The 16,016-nt window shown below is 38.3% G+C and overlaps 2 protein-coding genes across 2 annotated transcripts in view; both read right to left on the reverse strand.

Annotated features, from left to right (window-relative positions):
* Positions 1-16,016, reverse strand: part of LOC143186535 (uncharacterized) — a 101,836-nt gene that overhangs the window by 69,620 nt on the left and 16,200 nt on the right. The window lies entirely within an intron of this gene.
* The window catches only part of LOC143186537 (angiotensin-converting enzyme), a 349,658-nt gene that overhangs the window by 25,047 nt on the left and 308,595 nt on the right, over positions 1-16,016 (reverse strand). The window contains exons 2-3 of the mRNA XM_076390227.1: positions 8,795-8,914; positions 4,653-4,842 (exon numbers count right to left, since the gene is read on the reverse strand). Of these exons, the coding sequence (XP_076246342.1) occupies positions 4,653-4,842; positions 8,795-8,817 (213 nt within the window). The 5' untranslated portion in view covers positions 8,818-8,914. The remainder of the gene's footprint in view (positions 1-4,652; positions 4,843-8,794; positions 8,915-16,016) is intronic.

A 16,016-nucleotide genomic window follows, 5' to 3' on the forward strand; every position in this document is an offset into this window, starting at 1 on the left:
AGTTAGGAGGCTCACTAACATCTCCTGCGGCTCCTCTGATCTTACATCAGTTTCGTCCGCTTACCCTTACTTCCAAAGAAACTGCATTCAACCTAGTGGCTCCTCGATTTATTCGAGTTCGTCCACGAAAGCTAACCTATCCTGTAGCTAACTGATTTTTACATCAGTTTCGTCTACTTCCTACAGCCACCTGATACCAGGTTCGTCTGTACATTATCCAACTTCCTTACAGCACCCTGGTTTCGCATCAGGCTCGTCTGTTCGAATTCGCCAACCTCCTTAACAGCACCTCAATTTAATTTGAGTTCGTCTGTAAAAGTGATCCTAGTGACTCCCTGATTTCGCATCAGGTACGTTCACAAACTCACTCTCCTGCGGCTCACTGATCACCGATCAGTTTCGTCCGCAAGCACACCTATCCTCAGAGGCTACCTGATTTTACATCAGGTCCGTCCTCGTCTACAATAATCCTAACGGCTCACTGATCTCGCATCAGTTTCGTCCGTGTACCAACCAACACATCAACCACTATATTCTTTGGAATTATACCTATCCTCGACGGTCTCTCGCGCTGCTCGCCTCCCGTCTCGTAACAGCGCCTTGAAGAAGTGTTAAATTGAGGAAAATTGCATTTCCACGATATTGTGCTAATTCAAGGAAGCGTGGTCTGGTGTGCCATGAGTGAAAAAGCCATTAAATCGTGAGATATTTGCAAAAATTTCACTTCGGCAGCCATCTTGCTAGTTTACAACAGCGTCTGTTTCATGCTTACAGTTTGTAATTTTATAGTTTTCTTAACGTATAGTGTTTCTTGGAGTTTAGACGGACCAGACCACCGTATAGTGAAGTCTACTGGTAGGTTCTGTACCCGCGAAAAATTCATTTATGCAAGTGTCGAGACGTAAAGTGTAATTTGCGAAACCGTTTGTCTCTCTCGCTCATCGCGTATACGTGTATGACTTTCTTTGCTTGGGTGAGCGCACGCACACAGCTCAAAATACAAGGAGTTAGCCCCCTTGAGGGCGTCTGGTAGTCACGTGACTTTTCGAGATTGCCAGGTCGGTATCTGCTATTAGAGTTTTCGTTACAGAAATAGTATTATCCACAGACACGTGGCTGCCTGATGAACGCAAGGTGGAGCCTTTCTAGGATTTCGAATTCGGGAGATAGCTTAGAAAATTTCCCCCTCTACTGTACACACTACTATACGAGTTATATGTACGTGAACTCGACGCTTCGTGACCGACTTCGGACATTTACGGAAAGTGGAGAGAGTGCGAATATGAGTCTTTCTCTCTCACTCTTGAAACGCCATAATCAACTGAGATATTTGCAGTGATTCAATATAGCACTCAATCGTGCGAATGTAGTGGTATTTATCAAACGATACATGATATTTGTACATGTATAACTTTTACACGTGTCACACTCTAAATACCACTACATTCATATTATTCATTCTTTGTCCACATTGATGCCTTTCTCGAGGTAGACCCTTTTTCCAAATATCGTTTTTATATTAATATGAAGATCACGCATATGTGTGCGTGTATATACGTATACGTATACATGTACAGTAACGTTACCGACGAGAGCCGCGCTCTGGTCTGGTCGTGGCTCTCGTCCGTGACTAGTAGTCGATTTGGCTTCCTTTGCTTTCAGTCGCCAAGATAATATAATTGGTACACAACCGAAGAAGCAAAAAAAAAAGGGTCTCGCTCGACCGTCGATGCTCAAGTTCGATGCCCGAAATCAATGACGTTACAAAAGACAAGGATAGGGATCATTAGGGATTTACATAGGAAAAATTGAAGTTTCTTATTTGCAAACGGATTTTCACGTCAGTAACACCAATCGATTCCTCGTGCTCGCCCGATGAAAATGATATCAAATACGACATGATTCCGATTATTTATAATAAAGATACTTAATAACTTAATTTGTAGAAAGAGCTTACTCGTCCGTTTTCCGATTTATTATTTCGCTAGATATTATTCATCCTTTTTAGATATATAATACAGAATTGTATATTATTTTACATATATAAGTAGATGCTAATGAAACTCAAACCAATTTTAAATAGAAATATTAATATATACATATATGTATGTATGTATATTTTGAGTTAGGTCTGGATTAGGACCGATAGATTTTAAGTACAGTAATAATACGATCGAGGGTCGTTTCGTCCACACGAACAAGAGCTGCGATCAGACCCGAGCGCAGTGTCCGCATCATCACTGTAGTGGATTGGAGTACTTTTCGTAGCATTCTGCATATCTCGGCGACTGAGAGCAAAGGAATCCGAATCGTCTACTGGTCATGGACGAGAGTTGCACTCGGGTCTGGCCGCGGATATCGAATCGACTACCAGTCAATCGACTACTCAATAGACTACCTCTAACATTACTGTATATACGTGGATGAACGTGACCTTTCTTTCTACAAATCAAGTTTTATGTATCTTTGAAAATAATAATCTAAAAGATAATTTGTTATAGCCAATAAATTTCCCCCTTATACCATGCAAATTTTATGTAAACAGTTTTTTTATATCTTAAACAGTATAGGAAATAATGGACTGTACAGTGTTACGCGGAACACCCTGTATGCATACATAGGTGGTAACGTGCTAGGCTACGAGCGAGCGATGCGATGCGCGACGCTTGCCGAACATGACCGATTGGTACTCAAAATCGCGACAGCTAATCGACGGTCCTGAAATATTTCAATTCCCTATGCGTGTCTGGTGGCGTATCCAAACGCACACGACTGTTTTGAATATACATGTGATCTACTGCATTTATTTCTTCATTATACATAATCTAACTGCAACATCAGACGTGTATAGGATCTCATAATCTCACCTCGTAACCGTAATGAAATGAAGAACGTCAAAATGCAGAGATCCTATACCTGTCATCTGTCGTTACCATTGCTCGAGTTCGGATCCCGTTCAAACCTGCAACTTTTTTTTTATTCTACACGTAATTTTAATATACAATTCCAATCTTTATATAAATTTGATTTTATATTATTTCGGTTGAATTATTATTTTATTCCATAAAAGACTGGTTGTAAAAAGATGAGAACAGTGCAACTGTGTTCTATGGCTATCTGTGTGGCTAAAATATGAATTATATTTTCTACAGCATTTTATAAATTCAGTAATATATGAAACGAGAAATTCTAAAGTTAAAAAACTAAAAAGAAATTATGTATGAAATAAAAAAGTCACAGATTTGAACTCGCATAATAGCAAAAGACGGGCTCCGTATTCTTGTCTTCACGGGCTTTCGTAAATATGTCTGGGCAAATGAAAATATCGCGCGCGGTTTGTGTCGTTTATCGGCAACTTGGACAGTATTTCAAGAGCGAGAGAGTAAGGTTCACTTTACATTCGCATTCTCTTTTGACTTTTCGAACATGTCTGGAGTGGCCCGAAGCGCCGAGCTCACGTACACGCGACTCCTAGGGTGGTGTGCGTAGTAGAGGGGGAAATTTTCAGTAATTCGCATCGTCAATTTGGGTATTACAGATTCCGATTCCACATCGGCAGCCTTTCAAATTAGACGTCGCAAAAGGCCAACTAAATTTGTCACATTTTTTGCTGTTTTATCGATAACCCAGCCGAAAGCAATACTGTGGTATGGTTTTACGGCCTGACACTTTTCGTCCTTATATGAGAACATTTTGAACTGGGAAAGGGTTCATTTGATAGAAAAAAGTACAACGCAGCGCAGTCAACTCGCGATTTCGTTCAAAACACTCTCTACGTTACATAAAAATGCTTAAATTTCTATAGCTGTCAATGGTAGATTTTTGCTCTACTTTATAACACTCGTATTACTAAATATCAGTAGAATTTCGTTAAATCGCGAGTTCACTGCGCTGCATTGAACTTTTTTCTTTCGAATGAACCTATTCCCAGCTTAAAATCATCTCAGATAAGGACGAAAAGTGTCAAGCCGTAAACCCCTGTTTTTGCCTAATTTTGTCGACAATGTCACCGCTCTGACATATCTGATCGTACCCCCTTAAGTCAAAATATAATTATGTCAAATACCTATATAAACAAATAGTTACGATAAATTTATATATAGATATATATTTATCACACGCGCGCGCGCGCGCGCGCACGCACAAATAGTTACATAGTTAAAACTGAGAATTTAAAATTAGGGATTTTTTATACATAGTAATGAACCTTTTTGTCTTTTTGTTAAAATAATTGGATTTACATCGTCTGAAGAGAAGATTTTTAACCGTCATTCATTGTTTGTTAAAAAGTTATTAATACAAGACGTTTCAAAAATATGACACTTCAAATTATCTAAATTGTAGCATTTCTTACCACTTTTATCGAAGAAACAGAGTTAATTAATAGTATTTTGCGTAAAAATCTGATAAGAAATTTTTCTGATTACTAAAGCCTAATGCTATTTCCGTCTTACAATTAGGAATCTTCCTTTTCTCGCACATAGAAATTAGTAGTCATATTCACAATAACTGCATCGAGCGGATGTCGTCCTAGGTACATTCAAGTGTACCACTAGTGTATTTAGGTTGAAGTTATGTGTTTCAACCAGCCGGATAAGGGTTAAGAACATTTAATATTTATTTACACTAAATGTGTTTGATGAGATATTTACCCATGTTAACAATGTTTCATTTGATGGAGTATTAACAAACGCCCATTCCGCTTCGGCAGTGTTCGAGCAAGCATCCTCGTATTCGAACTCAGTTAACTCTATGAAAGCTTTAATTGCATCAGTTTTCAACGACGCACTTGCGTAAATCACGAGGTTGAGTACTATCCAGGTCCATTTTGATAGCATCTTTCTGCACTAAAAACAAGATCATATTGTTTACAAAACTTAATTGAAAACTTAAACTTAACCCTTTGCACTCGAGGCCTTTTTCGCTTCAAATAGGCCAGGCGCCGCATTGGCCCCGCTCAAGTGCAAAGGGTTAATAAAGAAATCAATATGTAATTTCGTCTAAAATAATATTTAATATACTTTATTTGTTTACTACATATGTATATAAAATATCCTCTTATAATGATAAATGGAAGCACTTAAATATTGAGAAACTTATCAAAATATATGAAAATCCAAGAATAATAAATATGATATGAAAAAAAAATATGTACAGGGTGTAAGAAAAATGTTGTAGTTCTTTGAAAGGAGTGATTCAGGGGGTGATTTGAAACAACTTTTTCCGTAGCGAAAATGTTAGATGAGAAAATGTTCATTAACGAGTTATTAACGAAAAACACCAACCAATGAGAGCGCGAGTTTGCCGCCCGAGCGACCGCGGTAGCGTTGGGAACGCGCTAGGCGCTACGATTGTACTCCGAACAAGAAAGTCCGCATGCATCGAAAGAAATAACATTAGTATGAAAATATTCGCATAACGTATGACGAAAAAGCAATGCAACAAAAACATGAACGGAGAATTGGAGAATTAACGTTGAAAGTACAAACGTTGAAAGTAGTCTGCGGTAGATTCAAAATATAATAATCATTAATGCATTAAATGCAATTCATCTGTAGTTTGTAAACTTGTGGCAGTAGATCACTGTACTGATCTTGGACATCGACCGTCTAAATAGTTTATGCTAGTGTCTCGTCACGAATTGATATAAATTTTCACGGTTGTAAGCCGTGTTCGCAATCCGGAGATTACTCGCCTAATTAAATTTGAGTAATTTCGTTGTACATTGACGGTTCGAAAACCACTAGTTACATCGACGATTTGATAACTATGGTTCGACGATTTTAAGACGACGACTGTTTCAAAGCTTTGAAGAGGACTGTCTTTCGACGCCTTTTAGACGACTGTCTTAAGACGACTACTGTGTTTGCTTCCAGAGTTCACTTCCTCCTCCTGTTTCATCCCCTCCGAGATACGCGTGTAGGGATGTCAATTCGATTTCGGGCGTTGACCACTGACCATCGAATCGATTGGCTATCGATCCGGGCAGTAGCATCCCCCTCAGTCACCTTGGAAGGGCGGAAGGCACCCCCACTTCCTTGGTCCCGCGACGGTGCTGAAGGAAGGCTCGGCTCCGTGGCCCGATAACGGTGGTGGAGGAAGCCTGCTTCCTCCCCGGTTGAAGGTCATGGTTGAGGAGGAATAACGGGACTCCGGATTAGCAAGGCGAGTCCGCACGAGTGTCTCGCAGATGTTTTATTACTTGTTTTCCGCCGCTCGATGAAAGCCCGAAATTGTTTCATACTAGTCGCCAGATGCGGAACCCTTAGCTATTGAAAATATAAAGGCAGAATTTCGAACGGACTCTGACTTTCGCATCTGGCAACAATAAAACAAACGATTGCTTCGTCCATCGGAGGAAGGACCGTTTCGATTGTCCCTATTCTTGTTCCTCGACGGAACAGCTAGTGTAACGCTCCACATCTCTCTCTATCTCTATTTCGTTCTATCTATTACTATCTCTCTCTATCTATCGCCATCTCTCTTTATCTCGTTGTATTTATTTCCTTCTCTTTCTACTAATACCTTATTATTATATATTACTACGTATTCTGTTATTTTGATAGTAATTAATATTTTTATACTTTATTTTATGTCATATACTATAGGTTTCAATTATATTTTAATATAAATATAATGTATGTCGTACGTTTCCATTTACGATTACAATAAGACCGCCATTAGAAATAAGGCATTACGCATGCGCGAACTCCAACTGCCGGGTATATAAGGAGCTGCGAAACCAGAAAGTGACACACTTCTCCCTGGCATCAGGTTTCGAATAGACGAAGGTCTTGGAGGTAGCCGATATACTCGTCCAGTGAGATCGAGACCCCTCCTTAGGCGTAGCGACCGTTCTAGCAAGTAGTAATTGATGCTCCTTTAATATACAGAGTTCGTGCTCGCCGCAAGCATACGAATCGCCTACCAACAAGCGCATGCCAGAAGCCATTTCTAATCGGACACATTTTTGAGACCGCTCCCGAAGAGTCTTTTTTCCAGAGTAGCGACTGATGTAGAAAAGATAAGGAAGGGCTTACAGATGCTTAGGCAAATAAGCAAAGATTACATGTTTTATGAAAACTTGAGACCGCTCTGAGGTTATAGGCACCTATAACTTTGGCAGCGACCAGGGCATACAAGACAGGATCTATTGCAGACAGACACACAACACACACTCCGCCTCTATAGAGGATCCTCTATCGTGAATAATATAAATGCATAATCACATAACCTAACTCTCGTTCAACGATATATAAACGTAGTTATATGATAACCCTTGCATTATTGAGATAATTGATTGATAATTATATGTTAGATGATAATCACGGTCAATACAACTTCACATTTATATAATCACATATAATATAACCCCATATTCTCTTATGATTTTATTAATATTTAACCAGATTAGAATAGATATCAACATTGTATTAACATTAGGATTAGAATAAGTATTTATTATTGAATAAATTATTGTTAAGAAAGATATAAGTCTTGGATTTCAGCTCCTCAACCGCATATCACACGAACCCCCACCTTTTCGTCCATTGCAAAGTCACTCTTCCATGAATAACGTAGCATCGCTTCAGAAACGTTACACTAGGGCAGAATTTTTTCAGAGAAATTCCTTCTACCCCCACGTAGTTTAAGCATCTCAGACCTTCCTTTTTCGGACACTCCGAGATCACGTTTCCTTCGAAGCCAAAGCCATAAATTACCTAGACGCGTGCCTCGGATCTCTCCTAAGGTGTTCAGACTGGTCCTAGCAGTGACAACTCGACACGTGCTGTAAAAAATTTTTCTGTTATTCTTCGAGAATGGAAAAAAGACTTTCTCTCCTTCGCGGAACCTTTTGGACCGATGTAGGATGTGTCTGTTTTCTGTCTCAAAGCATTGGATACGTAGGCCGTAGAAGAGAGGAGTTAGCGCTTTTGTAAAACTGCTCGATGGTTCATTGTGCACTTCTGCAAAGCACGTGTTTTCTTGGCGGATAGTGATTTTTTTCTCTCTCAATCTCGTCGTCGTAGTGGGAGTTAACTCATAATAGAACGATGGGAAACTACATGGGGGTAGAAGGAACTTCTTTGAAAAAATTCTATCCTAGCACAAACCATTTCGACGATCGATGACCAGGATTGGTTCAGTGACCCAGTAACACAGGTTAACAAACTACAGGTGAATTGTATTTAATTCATTAATGATTACTATTTTTTAAATCTAACGCAGACTACTTTCAACGTTTTTAGCTTCAACGTTAATTCTCCAATTCTCCGTTCATTTTTTTGTTGCATTGCTTTTTCGTTTATACGTTATGCGAATAGGAAATTTACGTATTCCTTGTCCTTTCACATCAAGTAATTAGTATTCTTGATTCTGCTTAAACAAAAAAGAACGAAAAAAGTTTTCCTCGATTTTAATTAATTATTCACTTCATGTGATAAACAAAAAAAGGACTCGGTATTATTTGTTATGTCACTTTCAGTTTTCATACTAATGCTATTTCCTTCGATGCATGTTGACTTTCTTGTTTGGAGTACAATCATAGCGCCTAGAGCGTACCCAACGCTACCGAGGCCACTCGGGCGGCAAACTCGCGCTCTCATTGGTCGGTGTTTTTCGTTAACAACTCGTTAACGAAGTCTCATCTAACATTTTCGCTAAGGAAAAAGTTGTTTCAAATCACCCCTTTCAAGGAACTACAATATTATTGTTACACAGGGTGTCCCAAAATTATGGGACAAGCTGAGACATGCATATTCTTCATGCAAATAGAAAGCGAAAAGTCCTGTACCGTTTTGCAATCCGGAGCTTCATCTTCGAGATATCGGTGATTGAAATTCAGGTATTGGACTTCCGGGGCGCGCTGTTCAAATCCCAGTCAGCCGAACGTGTGACCACACACACGCGTATACTGCTGATGTTACAAATGTTAATGCACTTCCATGGTATGAACTGAACAGTTACTTAACTTTTTCACTAATTATAAGTCATAATAAATGTTCGAACGCATATCCTTGTCTATCAACACATTTTTGAAGTCTTCTTAATAATGATTCCTGTACACTAGCACACACTCCGTCCAGTTTAATTTCGTCAATGGCATTTTGTATCCTGTCACGCAGTAGCATGTCGACACTTTCAATCCCGACACCGTAAACTTTTTGTTTCACGTACCCCCGCAAAAAAAAGTCTAAGGGAGTGAGGTCGGGAGACCGTGGTGGCCATGCCACTGGACCTAATCGTTCGATTCAACGATCTTGGTATGTATTATTTAAAAATTCAAAAACACTTCGTCCAAAATGAACTGGTGCTCCATCCTGTTGGAAAAGCATAGTATTCCTTACAGCTAATGGAATATTTTCCAAGAGCAAAGGCAGCTCATTTTGTAAAAACTTCAAGTACGTCCTGGCTGTTACGTCTCGGGGAGAAAAACTGGACCCACAATGTCATTACCTACTGCCCAGACGTTAAGTTTCCATCAATGTTGGAAATTAGTGGACCTTGTCTCATGTGGATTTTCATAACTCCAAACATGAGTATTGCGTGTATTAAAAGCACCAGATCTCGTAAAAGTGCTTTCGTCTGTCCATAGAATTCTTTGCAAGATATTCTCATCATCTTCGTGTTTCTGCAGTAACCATCTGCAGAAAATCATTCTCGCCGGTAAATCAGCAGGTTGTAGAGACTGCATACGGTACATGTGGTATGGATATTGTCCTTCGTTTTGTAAAATTCGATGTACAGTCGAGCGTGGTATCCCAATTAATCTTTCCATCTGTCGTACACTCGTTTGGGGGTTTTCCTCCGTGTATTGAAGGACACGTTCCTCGTTCGCATTACAACGCATACTCCTTGGTCTTCCTGTTTCCGAACGGTCACGCCCAGATGGGCCATTCTGCCGGAAGTTCCACATGACCTGCGTTAACACTTTTCGTGTTGTAGGTTGTCTATTTACAAATCTTTCACTGTACAACCGTACTGCTTCACAAATGTTGCCTCTGCATTCACCTAATGCAAGCATCATATCGTAGTACTATTCGTTGGAGAAAATTGTTTAACGTTTGAGTTTTTAATTCGACGTAAGTTCAAAACACTAATCTTAGTACACTACAACTTAGAAAATAGCTTGCACTAAAACCTACACAATAACACACACTAAAATCCATACACTAATTTAAACTAAAGTCTAAACAATAATTAAGGGTAAAAACTAGATAATAACTAAACTAATAGTTAGTTGGATACCAATAATGTCTGTCTACAGAAATCTTTTTACGATGCTCTCAGTTTCGCTCAAAGAATGATTCTGACTGTTAGAATCCACATGTTAACAGATCAAGTCAAGAGGATACCTCAAAAGAACATTATTGGTTCCTTTAACACTTAAGAAAGCTGGAAAATGAACGAAGATTGGTTGAGAAACTTGAAAACAGCAGGCAGAGAAATGGTAAAAATACAGCATAGAAAGTATTAGCTGTTTGTGTGGAAAATTTACGACGGTGCCAACTGTCTTGGTTCATAGAATCTAAGAAGGGTATGAGCGAGATGAAGACCCACTTGTCTCACGACATGCAGTTATTTCTTCTCGAGGAGCGTCTGGAAAATATCAGCTTACTTCATTTGGAAAAGCACCCCAAAAGGACACCTTTTAAGAGTTCAGACGTCTTCGTTCTGAACAATAAGCTAGTTTTTCTTAATCTGTACATTACTCCGGCGCGTCGGCGGCTAGTACACGTGGTGACCAGATTCTTATGTTACCCCTGTCCACTGTCGAGGGACAACAGGCGCGTGTACAGTCGGCAGCAAGATACAGCGATTTCGGTAAAACAGCAGGATATCGGTCCTTCACACTTCTAACAATCAGTGTTGCAGTGGCTAACCAAGAATGCAGAAACGAATGTATTATTCCTTGATTCCTACCAATATGCAGTTCAATCGATACTAAATGGAGCATTATCATGAACATTGTATTCTCAATTAGTTACGTAATAACTATCTAAAAAGTCAATAATCATCGAAATGTTGTCCAGTTTTTCTCCCCGAGACATTAACAGCCAGGACGTACTTGGAGTTTTTACAAAATGAGCTGCCTTTGCTCTTGGAAAATATTCCATTAGCTGTAAGGAATACTATGCTTTTCCAACAGGATGGAGCACCAGTTCATTTTGGACGAAGTGTTTTTGAATTGTTAAATAATACATACCAAGATCGTTGAATCGAACGATTAGGTCCAGTGGCATGGCCACCACGGTCTCCCGACCTCACTCCCTTAGACTTTTTTTTGCGGGGGTACGTGAAACAAAAAGTTTACGGTGTCGGGATTGAAAGTGTCGACATGCTGCTGCGTGACAGGATACAAAATGCCATTGACGAAATTAAACTGGACGGAGTGTGTGCTAGTGTACAGGAATCATTATTAAGAAGACTTCAAAAATGTGTTGATAGACAAGGATATGCGTTCGAACATTCATTATGACTTATAATTAGTGAAAAAGTTAAGTAACTGTTCAGTTCATACCATGGAAGTGTATTAACATCTGTAACATCAGTAGTATACGCGTGTGTGGGGTCACACGTTCGGCTGACTGGGATTTAAACAGCGCGCCCCGGAAGTCCAATACCTGAATTTTAATCACCGATATCTCGAAGATGAAGCTTCAGATTGCAAAACGGTACAGGACTTATCAATTCCTATTTGCATGCAGAAATGCATGTCTCGGCTTGTCCCATAGTTTTGGGACACCCTGTATATGATCATACAAGAATATATTGATAGTGCAAAAGAAAAAAGTACCATAAAATAAATCTTGCTTCTTTGTGAATCACAAAAAACTAAAAGAAAGTAAGAAAGTAATAATTAGAAAAGAAATATTTGCTTTTTCAAAATCTTGTACCATTCAACAAGACGCGCATAAAAAGGTGTAACATCAGAATGAACTACAAGTACATTCAAACGTAGTTTAAAATTTTTAAAATTTTTTATACATAAAAAATTAATATGCTAAATTCATGTCTTCATGATATCATTATTATATCAATTGCTATGTTTACTATGCCATCTACTCATATCGCTGACACTTTAATGTGAAGTTTATATAGATATAACATCTAGAGATTTACTTCGATATCCGCAGACCTGGAAGTTAAATACTTGGAGTGCTTAAGTAACGTATCCTAAGATTATTCATGAACATCCATACCTTGCCTTTCACAGATTGTCAGATAATTTATCAATTTAAAATTTTGACAATATGAATACATTTTCATTATTTTGCTACTTCCAGTAATTGTAAAGACATATAGGTACATTAACTTTAAGGCATTATTATTGCAATATGGAGACAGATGAGACACATATGTTATAGAACATTTTGTGTTTCATTTGAGCTCCCCTACCATCCCGTAAAGTATTTCAATCTGTACTTGTTACACCTTATATAAATGATATAAAAATTCCAAATTCAACGCAAAAGGCGAGAGAATCTAGTGATTGGCAAAACTGGAAAAATTCGAAAAAATCCAAATTTATTCAAAATTTGTTCCTTATCTGGAAATGCTTCATAGAACGGAAGCGAAAGTATCAAATAAGAACATTCCATCAGTGCAGCAAAAGATCTTGAAGTTTACGTCAGGGACTTTTAAATTTGATCTGTTTTGTTAACTTGTCAAACATGTGGATTGTAACAAGTAAATAAATTTATGATTATTCAACGTTATTCGTCATTTTTTTACTGAAGTTTAGATCTTGTGACCGTGTCGACTGTTCTAAAATTTCCGATCAGTTATTCGACAGTAAGTGACTCCTCCCCTCCCTTGCGTCAGTACTATACTGCTGTGAGGAGAACCAGTGAATATGAATATAATAAATATAAGAAGAATATACTTTACCTATATAAGTCTTTTAATGTGTTAATTAGAATTAATGTATTCATAAATATCAAAAAGTGTTTTTATTAGATCTTTGTATGACAAAATCTCTGTCTTGTAAATTATGCGTTCAGAGATTTCATCAGTATGTATAGGTATAATTTTTCACATTCATGAAATGTAAATTCAAATTCACTTAAAATTTACGACTTTAAAAAGCTGCAGCGTACGCATGTATTAAGAAATGTAAGTAGATTTATTTATTTGATTGACTTATAGTACTTTTCTTATCGATGTAGTCGAATTAAATTCAATATAAAATAAAATTTTCTTTTATTCAAAAGTAAATAATCAAAAGAATCGTTTTAAAGCTATTCACCGTGTATTCTTGGTAGTCAGTCAATGTTTAACTATTTTTTTTACGTAGTATTTTTCGTTCCCTTTGATACAGGGGTAACTGCTACACCAACTACTTTTTTGCATAAAAGTAGACAAAATGGTATCTTATACGAGATCTGCTACTCAGATCATGCCTCAAGACAAGTTTCATTGTGTATAGGTTGCTTAACAGCACCCCTGGGAAAAATAAGATACTGAGTTTCGAGATGCCCGGGTTTATCGAAGATGGAACCACTAATTTGACCAATTACGCTCAATCAAAAACATATCGAACTAATCGTAGGTCAATTTCGATCAACTAAATTTATTGGTTTAAAATGGCAATACGTCTGGGACAAACCCTCACTACTCAAAGATGATTACACTAGTAGGTGTTCCACAACTAGTGCTTCAAGCAGAAAGGGAATGATTCTGTACGAAAAAATAGCTTGAAAATACAGAATAAAATTTTTGTATCGCGCTTCATTTTCAAGAAAAGAATTTTTTTATTTATTAGATAATTTGCAGCCTATTATAAGAATAACAATAAACGAATTTCATTTTAAGTGATAGTAATTTATCTTAATAAATAATGTGTCCAATACATTAATACATGTATTATTTAGTTTCAAATTTCTCCTTTATATTCGATGGCATGAATTGTTTTAGTCGACGTATGCCTGATGTTCCTCATATAATCGCTTAGCAAGCCTATTAGGATAGCGGAGTAGATTCTGTGAATGATTTATTTTCACAGGCGTCTTGCGGCATCTTGGTTGACAGAGGGAATTTCGAGCTCTTTACGTATTGGGTCATTGATTATAAACTCTGACGTGTTTGTAATTACGTTTAAGTTAAAGTTTCTCATTAGAATCGCTTTAGTATTTCTATGTTGAAGATAGACGCTAAGCCACACAGATTTATACCGTATGACCATATCGGTCTTAATATGTATTTATGTACAGTGATTTTTAAATCGATTGATAATTTTGATTTAGTCTTAATATAGCCAGTACAGTTTATGTAGGATGTGCACTCAATTGCTTGCTTTTCTGCCAGATGTGTTTTCTTCAAGAGTCTAAATACATTCCGAGATATTTGACAGAGTCTACTATAGGTATTGCTTTTGTAATTAGTGTCACCGATGAACATGCGCCTTTCCTAAGAGTAAAAATTATGTGTTGATTTCTCTGGGTTATTATCTACTTTTGAAGATCACAGTTGGGCTATTCTGCAACTGATTAGAAGCTTTTTGCGGGTCTTTATTTACGGCTATAATTATCGTTTTGTCTGTGAAAGTGGCGACAAGATTGTCATGAGTTACAAACATGTTTCCAGTAAATAAGATATAAAGTAAAGAACCAAGAACGCTTCCTTGTAGTATACTTTTGATATTATGGGTCGTATTTCTGTGTTCTCCGTTGCATCTCACTGTAGAGAATCTATTTTTCCAGTAGGACTTCGATATTTTGTAGAACTTGAATGGTAAAAGGTTTTTGATTTCCTATAATAAACCTTAGTACCGCATTTTATCAAATGCTTGAGCAATATCAGTGAAAGCTAAGGAACAAAATTTTCGTTCTTCGAATGATTGATTTATTTACCTGACTATACAATGTATTTGTCGAGTCGTTGCATGTTTGTTCCTAAATCTAATATTCAGGTATTAGCTCTTTCTCGTTTATGACTGATTTCATTCAGTTACTGATAAATAATTACCCCAAGGATTTTGGACATAATCAACAGAAGACTTATAGACCTGTACGAGTTTACTAGAGCTGGATTTTTATTAGATTCAAATATTAGTATTATTTGTACTATTTTCCATTGAACAGGAAAGTAGTTTTGTTTAAAAAGTGGTTATATAAATGGGCATTTGGCTCGTCCGCGAGAATCGTGGTCTGTTGGTATACGTGATCGACCGAAGGTCGCCTTCGGTTGGAGATTCCGTTGTCCTAATAACAAAACACGGTAAATTGTCGTATGCCTCGTTTTAATCGTTACAATTGAAGTTCAAACAAGGTGAGCATTGTCGAGCAACGGTTTTGAACTCCAGGCCCGATGTCGAGAGGGGACATCGGAGCCTGAAGGAGAGAGAGAGTGAATCGTATCACATTAGAAAGATACAAAAGATAATGGGCGAGCGCCGCGTAGCGGCAAAATTAGCGTGTTTCGCGTTTTGCGGAGGCACACGCGGCTCTCACAGCAGTAGTCTTCCGGCAGTAGTCATGCGCCAGTTCCTTTGACAGGTCGTCAAGCATCATCGGCGTAGCCAGTTTCACGATTTCAAGTAGTTTGATCGTCAGACGCTTGAAATCCTACTCTAGCATTACAGCTGATCATTTGTCCCCTGCGACTACATAGTGAGTTGCTCTGCTCGATTTAATACGTATTATACGTACGACAGAGTACCTAGTTCGTCAAAAGGTGACAATACTGCGAGATTTGCGCTCTTGGAATCGGGGTCTGCCCTGATTCTCTGAGTTTCGTCTTCATCAAGGAGCAACAAAGCCGCTTCCTGGTTGATCCCTGAGCGACGGAATACAACAGAGAGAGTTAACGTACGTGCCTATCACCTCTGCGTTACTCGCGTTCTTTCTCTCCGTTTAGTAGCAACCCCCGTGTGACGAATAGATGCACACGGTGAGGTGAACAGCGTCGTGGAGCCTCTGGTCGTCCTCAGCCACCAGGACTAGCAATTGCTAGCTATAGCGTGTCCCGCCGCTCGCGAATCCTCGCTTTCATCAGGATTCGTACGAAGCGAGCCT

Source organism: Calliopsis andreniformis, unplaced genomic scaffold (genome assembly GCF_051401765.1).
Source record: "Calliopsis andreniformis isolate RMS-2024a unplaced genomic scaffold, iyCalAndr_principal scaffold0001, whole genome shotgun sequence".
Taxonomy (NCBI): domain Eukaryota; kingdom Metazoa; phylum Arthropoda; class Insecta; order Hymenoptera; family Andrenidae; genus Calliopsis; species Calliopsis andreniformis.